Source organism: Echeneis naucrates, chromosome 1 (assembly GCF_900963305.1).
Source record: "Echeneis naucrates chromosome 1, fEcheNa1.1, whole genome shotgun sequence".
NCBI lineage: Eukaryota > Metazoa > Chordata > Actinopteri > Carangiformes > Echeneidae > Echeneis > Echeneis naucrates.
The window spans coordinates 19,349,064-19,365,810 of NC_042511.1; the positions used below are offsets into that span (position 1 = coordinate 19,349,064).

General features: G+C 36.9%; 1 protein-coding gene across 2 annotated transcripts; it reads left to right on the forward strand.

The window, feature by feature from the left end:
- The first annotated feature begins 265 nt into the window (after positions 1-265).
- Positions 266-13,492, forward strand: gucy1b1 (guanylate cyclase 1 soluble subunit beta 1). 2 transcript variants are annotated; one of them, XM_029508974.1, is made up of 13 exons: positions 266-387; positions 700-773; positions 2,397-2,497; positions 2,617-2,735; positions 3,185-3,382; positions 4,410-4,640; positions 4,855-4,971; positions 5,242-5,375; positions 6,745-6,942; positions 8,468-8,705; positions 9,594-9,734; positions 11,439-11,593; positions 11,903-13,454. In XM_029508974.1, the coding sequence occupies exons 1-13, from the start codon at positions 385-387 to the stop codon at positions 12,048-12,050; spliced, it is 1,857 nt and encodes a 618-aa protein (XP_029364834.1). In that variant the 5' UTR covers positions 266-384; the 3' UTR covers positions 12,051-13,454. The 2 variants fall into 2 exon arrangements, with proteins under 2 accessions (XP_029364834.1, XP_029364842.1); XM_029508982.1 differs by lacking the exon at positions 11,439-11,593 and having other exon boundaries at positions 11,903-13,492.
- The last annotated feature ends 3,255 nt before the right edge of the window (positions 13,493-16,747 follow it).

Here is a 16,747-nt window from a genome sequence, read left to right on the forward strand (position 1 = left end):
ATAAAATGTCCCCTGGTAGTATACGCTAATGAAATATGATATAAAATTATATATATATGAAAGCAAATACTTTGTTGAATAAATATGTATGTATGTTAATAAAATAAAACATACTGTTGAATACCAGCTGTTTGTGCCTGCTGAGATTCCAGCTCCTCCAGCCTCAGTTGGACGACGGCAACTCATTGGCCGGAAATGCCTTACGTACGAATGGATCTCGTTTGCTATTCGCCAGACTCTCTGTCAATCACTTGCGGAAGGCGGGGGGGGGGGGCGGAGGGAATGGACGCGGAGACTGTGAGCATCTATACCAAACCATGAAGGCTGTGTCACATTCAACGGCTTTCGCTCAAAAATAAGCTAAAGTGAGAAGAAGCTGTCGTCATGGTATGTAATATCCGACTTTGTGTTGTGTTCAAGTGCAGCTAAGGTCCGCTGTTATTGGCCCAACGCGACGCATTTGTCATTTCCTGTTAGTGGATACTATGTGGCAGTCACACTGTAAAATGTGTATATTGTACAGCTGATGTTTAATAACAGTTGAATTCAATCTGCTGCATGGCGATTTATTTGAAGCCTAGGATACAGCTCATATACGTGATTTGACTTGAGGTTTAAAAGCCAGAATTCATATTATCTTCTACTCTAACTGTTCGCATGCAAATAATATTGGCATTGCTCGTGTTTTTTCCCCCACAGTATGGTTTTGTGAATCACGCCTTGGAGCTGCTCGTTTTAAGGAACTATGGGCCGGAAGTGTGGGAAGACATCAAGTGAGTTTGTGGGATCGTGTGTTTACTATTGGCTTTTTGTTAGTTGGTTTCATAGGTTACACAGCGGCCAACCAAAGCACGAGGACACACAGCAGGCCTGATGCGCAGCTGCCTCACCATCAGCTCACACTTAACTCTGTGGTGCCAGCAGACATCTGCACACTGTTCAGTGGTAAACTTTCAGTCTCTGCAGTCTCATACCTAAACTCAGACAGAAGCTGGCAAAATAAAAGTATCATAGTCAAAATAGCCACTACTCTTCTAGCCTTTTGTAGTATTGTAGTATTTACTTCCTTCACTGAACTTAAAACCGTTTTGTAAGTGCTCCTGTTTTCAGAGCAATGATAATCATGCTTAAAAATCCTCAGTACTTGTGTGTGTGTATTGTATTATACATGTTGATTTCTTATGAATATATAACTAACATTTTATTGCTGTTGCTGATTGAGGTGGAACTCATTTCTAGTTTTTGTAAAGCAGATGATTGTTTTCTTTATGTTGTCGGAAATTTATAGTAGACTGAAAAAGTACAATACTTCATTAATGGAATTGAGTAAATCAAAAATGTTAAATAGCACAAACTAAAAGTAGTTAAATAAAGCACCTAAAAGTGGCATTCTTAAAGCCACATACGTACGTCCTTGTTTAGTGATTTCTTTTACTGCTTATTGTTTAGTGGCTTAGTTTTACACTTGAATTTAAGCAAAATCTGTCACTTCAATACATGAATGCATTATTTAATTTAGTAAAGCACATTAACAATTCAAATCTCATCATTGTTTTTATTTAAAAGTGCACTACTACTGAGGTTGAATGTGCCACAATCCAGTCCCAAAAAAATTAAATCTCTTCTTGGAGACAATCCCACTTACAATGTATTTATTTAGAGCAATGACTTTTCATCATGTCAAATTTTTTGGTTCAATCCAATAAGTTTTTCTTCTGTAGACTCAACTGCCCTCAACTTGACCTTGCCTAAAATAATAATAATAAAAAAAAGTCAATGGCCTTGTGTACATGTTCTCAATGTTGCCATTTCCTAGCCTCCCCAAGAAGAATGTTGTGCAGCATCTCCTAATGTGACTTAATTTTATTTAATGTACAATTTATCAAGTTTGGGTCTGTTTTTCAGACTCGATGAGATGTGTGATCTTAATTTTCTTTCAAGGCATGTTTTCTCAGCTGTTACAGGTTATAGTAAAACTGTGCTCACTGGTCAGGCCTGTAAATCATTTTTGTTTTCTCAGTTCAACCGTAGCAATCAATTCCTCATTAAGCGTTTGACATGGTTTTTTTTAATGCACTGTCAAAGCTATAAATAGCAAATTGCATTCTGTCTGCTTGATCCAAATCTGACCATCTGAACTCTCTGACTAGACTACTTTCACTGTATATATCTGGAACCACAAAACAAAACACCAACAAATAAGCAATATGGATCCTTTTAAAAAGAACTCAAAGGATATTATTGAACTGCTACTATGAACAGAAAACCCTCTGTGAATTAAGCAGCAATAGAAAAGAGATTTCAAAAAGGCAAAGCCATCGGTTGTCTTAAAATGGTTTTCAATGATTTCTAACTTTTGTTGTTACTCATGAGTAACAGACTCTTGTTGCTTGCAGGAGGGAGGCTCAGCTTGATATTGAGGGTCAGTTCCTTGTCCGAATCATATATGATGATGCCAAAACATATGACCTAGTTGCAGCTGCAAGTAAAGTTCTCAGTAAGTGACAGCATCACTGTAAATGAAAACAAAAAATCTAATGATAAATGGTGCTACATGATGTAATTGCAACCCATATCACAGGCTAAGCTTTAAATAAACACTATCCTGTATTTCAGAGATCAATGCCGGAGACATCTTGCAGATGTTTGGAAAGATGTTTTTCGAATTTTGCCAGGAATCGGGCTATGACACCATCTTGCGAGTGCTGGGTTCAAACGTTCGTGAATTCCTGCAGGTAGGCTCTTCTCTTTGCCTGTTGGTCATCTGGGTGCTATCCTGCTATAATCGTTTGTAAATTGTAGTATTTCTGAAGACTCAACTGGTTTACTATGACTAAGGTAATAAGTTATGTAGCAGATATATGTTTTTTATTCTGTACCTTATTCCTCCTTGCTAAAATCTGGCACCTTAAATACCCAAATGTGAATGAACCTATGACAGTTCGACTGTAATCTGAGTGTGTTATGCCAATATAGCAATGAATTGTACGGGAAGGTGAAAAGGTCTCACCTCTCTCTGTTTCTATTTTATACTTTTATTTTGTAATCTACTTCTTACAAGTCCCCTGTCACTATGCCAAAAGCATGTATGTATGTATTATTGCATTAATCTTCTAACCCTTTATAGGTTGGGTTTGCGCTGTGATTGAATGCCTTATAGTTTATCTTTAATCAAAACTTTCAGAATTTGGATGCACTACATGACCACCTGGGTACTATTTATCCCGGGATGAGGGCTCCCTCATTTCGCTGCACCGATGCAGAGAAGGGAAACAATCTGATTCTTCACTATTACTCAGAGCGAGAAGGCCTGCAAGACATTGTGATCGGCATCATTAAAACTGTCGCTCAGCAAATCCACGGAACAGAGATAGAGATGAAGGTCTGGTTTTGTTCCCTTTTTGTGCACACCGTACTCACAACTCTCTTAGAGGTCTCTGCTTTCAGTAATGAATGACAATGACTTCAAATTTTGCCCTAGTTTTCTCTATTTTGTGGTACAACATTCACTGAAGCCTCTTAATCCCTATATTGCATCTCTGAATATAATTTAAAAAGTTATAAAGGGGAGATCAAAAAATTCCAAAATATATAATTTTTAACTGTGTCCTATCATGACAACTGCGGTTCAGCAGTGAGGTTTTGGCTAATGTCTGTGAGTCAGAGGGATATTTTTAGATCTAAACTATAGAGTGTCTAGCTTGTAGGTGTCAGGAGTCTTTGGCGAGTTTTTTCTTCACTTATTTTATCTGGACTTTGACGTTGAATTTAAATTGGCTCAACTCCACATTTTTATAGATAAGTAATGTTGGAGACAGAGTTGTGATTTGTTACCTTGTTGGATTTACTCTACCAGACCTATTTAATATTCAGCAAACAAATTACAATCTGTAACCTACACCAGTGAGTGCAGTATGTTATTCTCCTCAGACATCTACTTTCACTGGAGTTTCCTCTTTGTTTCATAAGCGAATGACATTTTCTCTCAAGTCTCTCAAACCAAATCATATTGTACAGACAGGATAATATATTGCAGCAATTGTGTGTGTAATGAAAGAACAGAAAATGACAGACTCTCGAATAGTGACACCCAATTTCTGGAAATATTAGCAACTGTTGCTATGGCAACAGGGTGCAGAGACAGCAGCTTAACGTCAGCAGGCCTTATTCCAATAAATCCACAGAATAATGACATTTTATACCCCCCTATATTTAGAATAACTACAGATTGACAGTAATAATAATTAGGCAATATAAATAAAAAACAAACAACAAATACTGCAACGGTAAAATATTCACTTAAAAACTTTGTATTGCTATAAACCTACGACATAACATAATTTAACCTTAAAATTGTTTTGACATTGAAATTGTATAATCAATCAAATAATAACTTTCATCTAAAACAGATGATCCAACCAAAAAGTGAGGAGTGTGACCACATCAAGTTCCTCATTGAGGAGAAGGACTCAGAGGAGGAGGCTTTCTACGAGGATCTTGACGGATTTGAGGAGAACGGAACACAGGAGACACGGATCAGTCCGTACACCTTTTGCAAAGCCTTCCCATTCCACCTCATGTTTGACAAGGACCTGACGCTGACACAGTGTGGGAACGCTATTTATCGAGTCCTGCCACAGGTGTACATCCACATCTAATTACACCTCCAGCTTGTTTCATATGCGGCAAAATTTTGTCTGTAAATATAGTTCTTGATTATGCTTTTGTAATAAATTGAGTAGTGAGTAGTATACTGCATGCTGCTTTGACAAGAATACCAGTAACAAATTGTCCAGTTAACTAATTTCTGATATCTTTTTACTGAAATGTGCATATTTGTATTCCTTTTCACAGCTTCAACCTGGTACCTGTATCCTCCCCTCAGTATTTTCTTTGGTCCGTCCTCACATCGACTTCAGTTTTCATGGCATCCTTTCCCATATCAACACTGTTTTCGTTCTGCGAAGTAAGGTACATTTGCAATATAGTGTAGGTGGCTGCCCTACTTTTGTGACGGTCTAAGGGGTCAAAATATGGTTTGATTGTACATTTGTTTATGGTCTTATGTATTCATTTTGATGAGTTGAACTAATGCTCTCTGTGGCTAAATGAAGCATTTTAAAGGAAAGAAAATACACAGATTGAAAAATAAAGAGCAAATTGAACTGGTGCCCATTTTTGACACTGATTTAGAGAAGAACACACAATGAAATATTCATAAGTGTGATGTAATCCTGACAGGAGGGCCTTCTGAATGTGGAGCCTGTAGAGAGTGAGGACGAGCTGACGGGGGTGGAGATCAGCTGTCTGAGATTGAAAGGACAGATGATTTACTTGCCAGAGGCAGAGAACATCCTTTTTCTTTGCTCACCCAGGTAAACCCACAGTGTGGTCTGTCCTGACAGAAGCACACATCAAAACCCCATTAATTCAAAGATACAAATCCTTAACTTCAGATTTAACTTAATTGAATGCCATTGTACTTCTGCTTATACTGAAGAAAGTACATGGATCATAATATATCTACTGGCCATGATATACCCAAACCACAATTTGAAGTAAAATTGAGCTGTGTGTTATTTGTGTTTTTGTTTGCTGATAATATGTGTGAAAAATATCTCCACTCTGTTTTTGCTTATCTCATTACTTTTTATTTCTAACTCTGGGATGATCAGCTACTTGATGATGTTGCTACTTAAGACCTAAATCTTCTTGTCAGTCAGTCTGTCATAAGATACCAAATATGTTTTCTTTTTAGAGATGATGATTCCCAAGGATACACTGAAATAATGAACTACAGAGTGGTATTAAGATGGGTTAAAAAGGTTACATATACATTTTTTAGTGCAAGAACAATTTCAGTTCTGTGCTCTTTCAACCCAGTTGTTCTCTTCTATTCTTTTTAAAACCTCAAAGCTTAATGATCTCCTTCACACACACCCCAAGGTACTGTGTGTGTGGTCAAATATTGATCACAGGATCGATCAATGTAATCTGTATAAGAAAACGTGGAAGCATATGTCACAAGTAGAGCATAGCATACTGGAGAGGAGTTGTGTAATGCTGAATGTTATCAAAACAGGAAGGAATTCTTATGATTAATATTTCTGTATTTATGGCAGCTTTATTTCAGCCTGACTCAAAGTAAACTCATGCTCATGTTTGAAATATTGAAGGAATATATCACTCAGTGAAACAGAATTATATACATTTTTTTCACAAGACATAGTGGTAATTCTTATGTCAAGGCAATTACACATGTTCTTCTGCTGTAACCTCTATTAGCTTCTGTGGCCTTAATATAAACAATCAGACATTTCCAGTGACATACTGGACACAGGAGAACAGGTTCAAGAGATCTTGTCCTCACAGATTGAAAATACTTTGCTGAGGACAAGATCAGAGTTTTCACAAAACGTTGCTCCCTGACAGAAAATAATAGGAGATGACACAGAGGAGCATGCTCTATTACCTGACCATACCATACTAGAGGGCTCGTACAATGTGGTGTGTCTGACCTTATGCTACAAAAAGAACATTTATCTGGAGATACTCAGCTCAGCCCTGGTAACTTATATATTACACTCTCTTAAATTTGCTCTTTATTCTTTATATGAGCAAGAACAAGACATAAGTTTGCAGTGTTCCTACACAATTCAGGCACCGCATCGTACCAGCAATAATGAAGCATTACTTCACTGTTTCCCTTTTCTTTGTTTACTTATTTTCGATTTTTATGGTTAGTGTCATGAACCTGGATGATCTTACACGAAGGGGACTGTACCTGAGTGACATCCCGTTACATGATGCCACACGTGACCTGGTGCTCCTGGGTGAGCAGTTTCGTGAGGAGTACAAACTTACCCAAGAGCTTGAGATCTTGACAGATCGTCTGCAGCACACACTCCGGGCCTTGGAGGATGAGAAGAAAAAGACAGATAGGTTTGACTGGATAGATGTTCTTCCTTTTTTAGCTTTATATCTTGGCCCACAGACACGGTGTAGCTCAAGCGTTTAAATGCTTGTAAACGGCATCATACACACACATCATGTAAATCGCTCAAGAAATTAAAATCAAATCTACCATCTATTTCTTTGGCCCAACTGCCCTAAATTGTAAAATAGAAAGACACTACACAGAGTGCAACACCTCTTTGTCACATATGTATATACATTCAACATTATTTCCTAGGAATTTTTCAAAAATATCTGTGTGTTCCAAAGTGATCAATCTTAGTTTTAATCATAATTTGCCCTTTCTGCCAGCTGTCCTGCAATATTTTACATGTCAGCCTGAGAAGTCCTTTAAAAGTTTACGTAACTGTGAAAAAGTTTAAGCAAAGAACAATTTTTACTTTCTCAGAAAGTTTAATTTCTCAATATTTTACAAACTAAAAGACACTTATAACCCTAGGCAAAAACTAGGAAAATTGTTTAATTATGTGTAACAATTTTCCACAACCCTGTAATTATTGTAATTATCATTAGGCTATGAGTCAACCTCAATCTCAATATAACACATGCATGATAACACTGGTGTTGTCTTCCTTCTTCGGAAAAATAAAAGGTAAATACTGATGAGTTGTTAAGCGTTCCATTTTATGGACAGAGAAGTTACACAGAAGAGAGACAAGTCAATCAAAGTCCGTTGAGGATCTGTTTAGGCTACATCACAGTAGACCCACCTAAGGTCAAAATTATTACTGAAACTGATATTTACTTCTATACCTCAGTCCCTGAAGACCCTCTTCTAGCTTTGACTCTGGATTTCAGAAAAGGTTCTGTCATAGTAATTTGGCATAGCAGTGGATGACAGCTGGAGAGGAGCAAAGAGGTGGAGCAGCCCTTTATTAAGACCAAGGCTGTAGCAGCCCTATCTTCTCTTAGGAAAAGACTTTCACTCGCTGTTGGACTCCTATTATTATGATTCTCACCGTTCCCTGCTCTCAGCGTGCCTTGGGCTCTGGCCCATTGATTAGAATTCATGGCTCCTCTCTAAATATTTAAGAGAGCTGTTGCTACACTGTTGATGCATTTTCAGAGGATTACAACACGATCAGGAAAACAGCTGCTTTTTAATTTACATGAGAAAACACTCCTAACAACCTTGAATGTCGATAATTAAATATGCTACAGATAATTATGTATAGTCTCATCTTCTGTGTAAGATTTCTCTGTATCCATTTATTAGTATCTGTATGTGTCATGTCTCCTCAAATTATGAGGCATCATGGAAGTTATTTTGCTTTTAACAGGCTGCCATGATCTAACCAGTTACCATAGAAACACCACCCTCATTTGAGAGCAGTTTGCATAGCAAAATGACCAAAAGGTGTTGGGTGAGCAAATAAAATGCTGATCCAAACAATGGACCTCAGTCTGACAGCCCCAGCCCATTACTCTGCTGCTTGAGCACACCATAACTATGCTTTTTGCTCAAAATGTTTATTTCTTTTCTTCCTTTTAGATTACTCTACTCTGTTCTGCCGCCATCTGTTGCCAACGAACTGCGACACAAACGGCCAGTCCCAGCAAAACGCTACGACAACGTGACCATCCTCTTTAGTGGCATTGTAGGATTCAATGCCTTCTGCAGCAAGCACGCCTCAGCTGAGGGAGCCATCAAGATAGTCAACCTGCTCAATGATGTTTACACACGTTTTGACATCTTGACAGACTCTCGCAAGAACCCTTACGTATACAAGGTTGGAAGCAAGAATTTTGCCATGACAGTATATCACGTGTGTTTGTAAATTTCTTTCAGGAAGGATTAGATTCATGCAGTAAAGTGATACCGAAACACAATGTGTGAACGCCTACAAATGTAGTGTCTGAAATTGCAAATTTAAATGCCGTTATCTACCATGATTGTGGCTGGTTCTGTAGTCTAAATGCAGTAACGCCACCTGATTCTAAAATGAATAATGTTATGCAATTGTGCAAACACGCCACTAAAGGTGTATTTATATCAACCAACTTGAGTTTTTCCACCATAAGAGTAGTACCAACTTTTACAGAGGCAGTGGACCATTTCATAGGCTTTGTGTAGCAGATTTACACTCTAGGCTCTCAGACAAGAATGTACTTTCAGAAGTAAAACAGACCTTGGCACTTCCAACAGATAGGCTTCAGGCACTGGGTCACCAAAAGAAGTAATATTTACTCTATAAGCTGAATGGCCTGGTGGTCCGGGGGTTTTAAGCACAGCTCACACAGGCCCTGAACAGTAATGGTGCCAGAAATTCTTAATTGGGGGAGCTGGGGGGGGGGCTGGATTTTTCCTTGGGGGGGGCTTACGAATTTTAACTGTCTTCCGGTCACACATAGACACATGCACGCTAGCTCTCTAGTATGCGCACATGATCAATCATACGCGCACACAGCCCCTCTGCGCTCTTGCGGGAATTTCTTAAAGCCGATATAAGTGTTTTAGTGTTTATCTCAGGGTGTTTCGATTTATTTCTAGCCTCACATGTGCGATCAAGAACTCTTTTTGCAGCACAGTGGGAACAGATGACTTTACATGAAATGAAAATAGATCAGAATATGGCATCATTCATGTGAAGGATGGCTAAATGTTCCTTTTCATACAGGTGGAAACAGTGGGCGATAAGTACATGACTGTGAGTGGCCTGCCCGAGCCCTGCACGCACCACGCCAAATCTATCTGCCACCTCGCTCTTGATATGATGGAGATTGCTGAACAAGTCAAAGTGGATGATGAACCAGTACAGGTATGATTTCCATCTCAGATTTTAGATGAGGTTTCTTGTGTATATATAGTTTATTAAATATGGTTAAAATTGTTAAAATTTTCAGATATGAACTATATTTTCTATTTATATTCAGCTATACCCATAAACTGTAAGCCCTTTTTGCACTGCACACTTAAAAAACTTAAGTGTGGCAAGAAATGAGAAACAGTCACTTTGCTCTTTTTAAAATGAATTCAGTGACTGAAGCATGTTCGTTTTGGTTTTTAAAACGGTGTCAATGTTACTGCAGCACTTTCAGTTTGAATTGGTGGAGGAAGGGAACACACAGGCATCCTGTGCATTACCTCATCTTGGTAATGCTTATTATAGAGGCACTACTGTCTGTGCTCCACAGTAGACTCAGCAGTGACAAGATCTGTAGTGCTTTGATTATATGGCAAAATGAAAATATAAAAAATTCTGTAAAACTATAAAATTTGGTAAATATAAATAAATATATATATATATAGCACATATATAAATATATATATGTTTTTTATTAATAATGTTTAAGCATCAACATAAACTTTGCAAACTCTTCATACTATAATAATGATTCACATAATTTTTAACTCAAAAGCTTCACAAGTTTTATTTGGCAGACTTTTTGTCGTTTATATCCCTGTTGGACATTTTTCCGTTTTTGTTGATTCATTTTGGCTCAAATTTTTATCACATATTTTATTATTTTGCCATTTGCTGCTTTTTACACAATGCATTTTTTATTTTGACAAACAATCGCAACCAACTCTTTTGCTGATTAATATCTGTACATCTGGACATCTTTCCACAAGTAGTACGCAATGTAAAGTTGGAGAAAAACATCAGACTTTTGTTTAACTGACTGCAGGAGATTGTTATTGTATCAGTGACCATTTAGAGCTAACTTTGGAAAATCCTGTCTGCTTAACAAAAGGCTGTTTATTTTGGGACATGGCACTGACTGAGAAGGAGTCCGGTTTAGTAGCTGAAACAGGCTCTAATCATCTCACGATCCTGCGGCTAAAAATAGATACTCATTTATCCCAGACACGTGTTCATGTTCAGAAGAAAATAAGCATTGAAGTGCCTACAAGTTCAAGTGTAAATATTAGTCTCTGAATTGCCTGCAGCTGCTTTTGGATTTGATAGTCTATTGCAAGACAAAAACCCAAAAAATTTCTAATTTTGTGCACAGATTGATTTCTGTTGAGTTAACCTTACATCCACCCACCAAATGTCACAACATTTCGGTCGATAGCTTTAAAATTGTGTGCCAACACACCAAGAGTTGCACTCATTTGGGATGCTGCTTGCATTTTTTTTTTTTTCGCTCTCTGTGGATCACACAACACTTACTTAGTCCTTGTTTAAAGAGTCACAGAGGTTTCTTAAAATGTCAGGATAATTTTTCTCGAACTTAACTGTGCTTTTGTTGGTGTAGTTTCAAAGTAGATGAATCCGGTTTCATGTTCCTCTTTAAATACTGAACTTAAAACACATATCTTTTGATATAAACAACATGGATATCTTATTAATAGTTAAGGTTCATTTTGCCAGTGTTCCAAGTAAAAATAAATTAGCAGAAATATCTTGGCCTACCTGGCAAATTTATGGTCTTGGAGAAAATTGTAACCAACATAGAGAACAATAATAATGGATCATATGAAGAGCTTTCCATTTTTATTTTCCATTTCTTAACAGATTACTCTTGGGATCCACACAGGAGAAGTGGTTACTGGGGTTATTGGCCAGAGAATGCCAAGATATTGCCTTTTTGGGAATACAGTCAACCTCACAAGTCGTACAGAAACTACTGGGGAGAGGGGTAAAATAAATGTCTCCGAATATACTTATCGGTAAGGTTAAATATCTCCTCATTTGATACCAACTTTTTTTTTTTTTAATTCATGTGAAGTCATGTTAAAAATTATATGGGACTGAAGGAGCAAATTAGTTTAACAGTATGAAAACAGATTGGCGATGTGTGTAGGGAAGTGTCAGTTTTAGATAAGAAGATGTAGGAATTTATTTACCATAGAATGCAAGGTTTACACATGGACTATTTCATGCTTTGTTTACAGAGAAAAATTACATTTACAATGAGTGAGGTACAAATGAGCCAGGACAGTACAGTGATTTGTTATGGTGTTGACATTTAATTCCAGGTGTCTGCAGTCTGCTGAGAATGCTGACCCTCAGTTTCAGTTGGAGTATCGGGGCCCTGTCACCATGAAAGGAAAGAAGGAGCCGATGAAAGTGTGGTTTCTGTTCAGGAGGCTCACTGACACAGAGCCCATTTCAGTTAAAATGTAACTATTGAACACGAAAATGCCACACATATCATCTAATGTTGGATCAACTGTACCAAGAGTGGTCATTAATCCATAAACCTGCAGACTAACCAGTTTTATTGAAAATTAACCAATTTTGTTTTTATTCCTAATTAATTTTTGCTTGACCATGATCTGTGATGACATACAGTCATGACAAGTATACATTTTTAGACACATTATAAGGTTTAGTGATACAGTATATGGTACAGTACATTTTGATAGTTAGCTTCAGTATACTCACATTGTTTTCCTATAACATATTTGATTTTAATATAATTCTTAAATGTTCAAGTTACTTTTGTTGTATTCTCCATTTATTCTGAAATCTGCCAAAAGTATCAGCAAGCTTTACTCTGCCAAAAAAGAAACGAAAAACATGATTTACTTAAGCTGCATAAAATAAGTATGTTTTTGTACCCTTTGCATGATAATTCTAAATCTTGATTTTGGTAAAGGATTTGACTTGTGAGTATGATACAGGTGAATTCACAACTGCTTAAAAGTTAAATGAAAAATATAGCTCAGCCGTTACATTTGTGTTTCTATATGAGGGACCCATTTTGTTCAAAGTATGTGAGATGTAGAAGAATTTACACTGAACATATTACACTGGCATCCAGAACATTGAAAGAAATAGTATTGTATATATATCACGTGTTCATTAGTTATTTGACACAAAAGTAAAAATGCACACTACGCAACTTTATTTAATATATTTATCGCACTTCCTCACTGAATTATTTTCATCATAGCATAAGAGAGTAATATTTTAAGTTCTACTGTACACAGTTGAGATATTCTTGAAGATCTGCTTATTTATTGTAAAACATCAAGCTACATTGTATTTATTCTTTTACTTTTTAACTCTTTAGTGTAAATGTATTGCGCACCTATAAGAAAAGAAATAATATAGTACACTTCATTATGGATGAAACCACTGTATGTCCCTGTAATTCTTCAGTAAATCTTGTTGCTTTATGTCTGTTTAATATCACATGCGTGGCCATAAAGTACTTTGTCACCACATTTTTCTAAATTCATTATTATTACAACTCACAGGAATAAATCCTCTCTGACAAATTCCAGGCTCTTTAGCAAGACACATACTGACACTTCTTGTATTGACCAAGTACATTTTTTAATTTATAAGACATTTGTTGTTTTATTTGAATTATGCATTTGCTCTGAGGCTGACTAATAAAAATAGTGTTGGGTTACTTGATATTTTCCTTTCTACAGTACAGAATTTGTCATTAACCAGCACATTTACAGATTGTTTTTTAAAAACGTAACACTGGTCTGATTTTTTATTGAAGACTGTTGGAATTCCTCCGAAGAGATGACATGCAGAGCGTTGATAACAGGACCTAAATTCTTTTGTAAAGCACTCTCTCTAGTGCCCAGTCAGAGGATTACACATAAAACAAAACAAAACAAAACATGTCTTCACACTTCACAGTGCATATCTGACATACCTACTTTTATTACTTTTATTACTATCACTAAAATCAAGCTTTTTACTGTTGTGCCTTTTCACTTGTCGTTGGAACCACTTGTCAGTGCTTCTCGTTGAATCAGGATAAACTGCAATCTGCATTACTGTTCAAAAAGCTGTGAGACAGTTTTTTTCTGGATTGAACCCAAATGATGTGTCAGGATCTGTCTCGGAAAGTCCCCTCAGGACTTTTTAACGGGTGGTTTAGCATCGTATTCTCATCAAAGACAGAAAACACTGCAGAACAAAGCATGTATGAGTAAATGAACCATAAGAATCTGCCCAAAACCCTGCTGCTGTTTTAACGGCAAAGGATTGTTACATCATGTATTGATCTACATTAGATTTGATTTGTTTTTACTTCCTAATAATCTGAATAATATATGAACAATGAATGTACTTGTATTGAGAGCTACCTGACTCAGCTCTGATGATTCATACCTTCAGGGTTTGCACAAAATCCTCCAATTTCACAGATTTTTTGGCACTTCTCGCGTTTCGCTATTTAACAATTCAATATAAATTTTAGCGTATCATCGGGCGATATGGCAAAACTTATATCGCGATATGTTCCGGTCGATGCGATATAAATCCGATATCAACAGGAACATTATCAAAGCAATTGAAAAAAACTGCCAATAATACCTACAACTGATATCTGAGAAAGTCTATTAAACTTTCTCATATCATGTTGTAGATATTTTAGATAAAACGGCAGCAGTGAATCGGAGTTCAGCATGACACTACTGTCAAATAAACAAAACCTTGGTTTGATCAGTTCTCCCCAGGTGATCTGCCTCAGAACGCAGACACATTGGACGCCCCTAGGCGCCTCTCCGACCCTTCAGCGACTCACTGAAACCTGACGTTTGTCCGATATTCAGTATCTGAACTTCTTCCTCACCACTGCATTTAAATTTCCTCTCTCATCTGTCTACTCTATTACGGCCTACTGAGGCTCGTTCAGTGCCGTGTGCATTTCCATCAGATGTAAACACTTAACCGCTCAAATTTCCGGGCGTCATGACGCATCGACGCAGCCTGTTGCGTTGCGCTCTTTTTTTTTTTTTTTTTTGCTCGGCTTGAGTTCAAAAAGGTAACGTCGGCATCCTGTAATTAAAAGCTGTATGACAGACAGCTGGAGCCTAAATAATATCGAAAATGTGTTTAAGAAACCATACCACCTCTATTGAAACATTTAGATCACAATTTTTATTGATATTAAATTATTGTCCAGCCCTATTTTAGCCTTTAACTGGTTTGCATTTTGCCTTTAAGAAATTTAACAAACATAAATAATTCCTGGTTTGGGGTGATTTGAGTCACTGTCAGTTACACAGGGTCACACAGAAATTTACATGCGCACTAGCTCAGCACACACCCAGTTCCCACTGAGTCATACTGCTAAAAAACACCATCCAAAATACACTCCAACCAGGTACCCAAAGTTAGTAGCTCTGTGTTTCAGGAGATGGAGATGGTTGAGACCAAATTGGAGATATAAATGACTAAAGAGAAAGTACTCTTCGTTAAAGATAACCAGGGGCAACTCTCAGACTTAGTGAAAGCAGTTTTTTTTTTTTTTTGACTGGGGGCTGCATTGACTCCTTTTTACAATTTAAATTAGCGTACTTAGTGATCCAGGCTTTTCTTGCACAGTAAAAAAGGCTATAAACCTGCTGTTTATTTAAAAATCCTTAAAGAAACTGAGATGTAAAATGTCTTCAAGTCATTTATGTCTTTTCTGCCATTTTATGATAAGGTGTGTGATTGTTATTGTTTATTTTGGGATACGACATTGACTGGCTATGAAGTCAAGTTTATTAAATCAAATCAGATTTATTTATGTAGCACCAAATCATAACAAAGTGACATCAAGGCACTTTACATATAGACATATAGTAGCAATATATAAATGTAGTTATGTTATCCCCAAAGAATCTACAAACACTCAAATATTAAAATCACTGCTAAGAACAAATTAAGTGGGTGACAATTATTTAGTTCATATAACCAACCATGTTATTGTATTTTATGAAGTGTCACAGCTGATACTACAGCTAATTTTTTTGCAATATGTGTGCAAAGATTAAGACCCTATCAAGTGTGTGCTAACATCATCTGATCAATTTCACAACTGCATAGTTGAAAAGTTCTTTTTGTGATAAGAGGCAGATTAAGTGAGGAGGAAGTGAAGGTCAGCCAAAGGTCTCTGTGTCAAAGTTTGATCTGAAGGACCTCAGATAAGGAAGGTTATTCATTTATTTAATAAAATGTATCCTTGCGTTGCAATAAATGGATCATAACTACTAAACGCCCAGGTTTCTCACTCACATGAACTTAAGTTTACTCAAGGATCATAAATGAGTTAAGTTAATCTTGATGACCCACAGCAAGTGTTAGACATGCTAGTTTAACAAAGTAATTTGTTAGATTTATGGGATCCTACTTTCAAAAAGCAACCAATTAAGCAATTGAGCCACACCGTTATAAAAGTAGCTAGTTACCAGCGAAAGTAACTATTGTGTCATAATTTTTTTTAAAAGAAAACGGTACAACGGTAATGTGCGCACTTCTAGTATATATTATTGTTATTGATTAGCTTACAATATGCACAGGGCACAAGTTATAAAGGACTGTGTATATTGATGTTTGTTTAATATTAACTTCAAATATCAAAGGATTATCAAGAATGGATGGATGATGTTACAAAGATAAATTTATCACCGCAGTAACAAGAGGATTTGGAAAATCACTGTCCAAGTGTACACACTGTGTTAAATGCGCCAGTGGTTCTTATCTAGTTTGTTTGGGTATCAGTTTGAAATATAGGCTACATGGAAATTTGAACAGCGTCATTGTGTTTCAAGTGAAAATTCAATTGTAACTTATGTATTTTCACATTGCATCGGATCTGCGCTGAATGCGGTTAATGTCGCTGAGCAAATACCAACACCCTTTGTCAACAGAGGTAAAGATATAACAGGATGCTGGCAGTTCTGTTATTCAAAAAGGATACAGGGGCATTTGGCATTGTTTGGGTGGCATGGCACAGTCCTCTTTATTCACAATCACAGTGTTGCCTAATCAGCTGCATTGCTGGATATTGCCTTGCGAAAGCGTGAGCTTTAAACAGCCACATCAGCATCCAGTTGGATGACGAGATAAGAGTGTGTGGTTTA

Coding starts and splice junctions, on each gene's coding strand:
- gucy1b1 (XM_029508974.1), top strand. Junction 5,376..6,744: donor CTTTTTCTTTGCTCACCCAG/GTAAACCCACAG, acceptor TTTTATGGTTAG/TGTCATGAACCTGGATGATC. Junction 6,943..8,467: donor GAGAAGAAAAAGACAGATAG/GTTTGACTGGAT, acceptor TCTTCCTTTTAG/ATTACTCTACTCTGTTCTGC.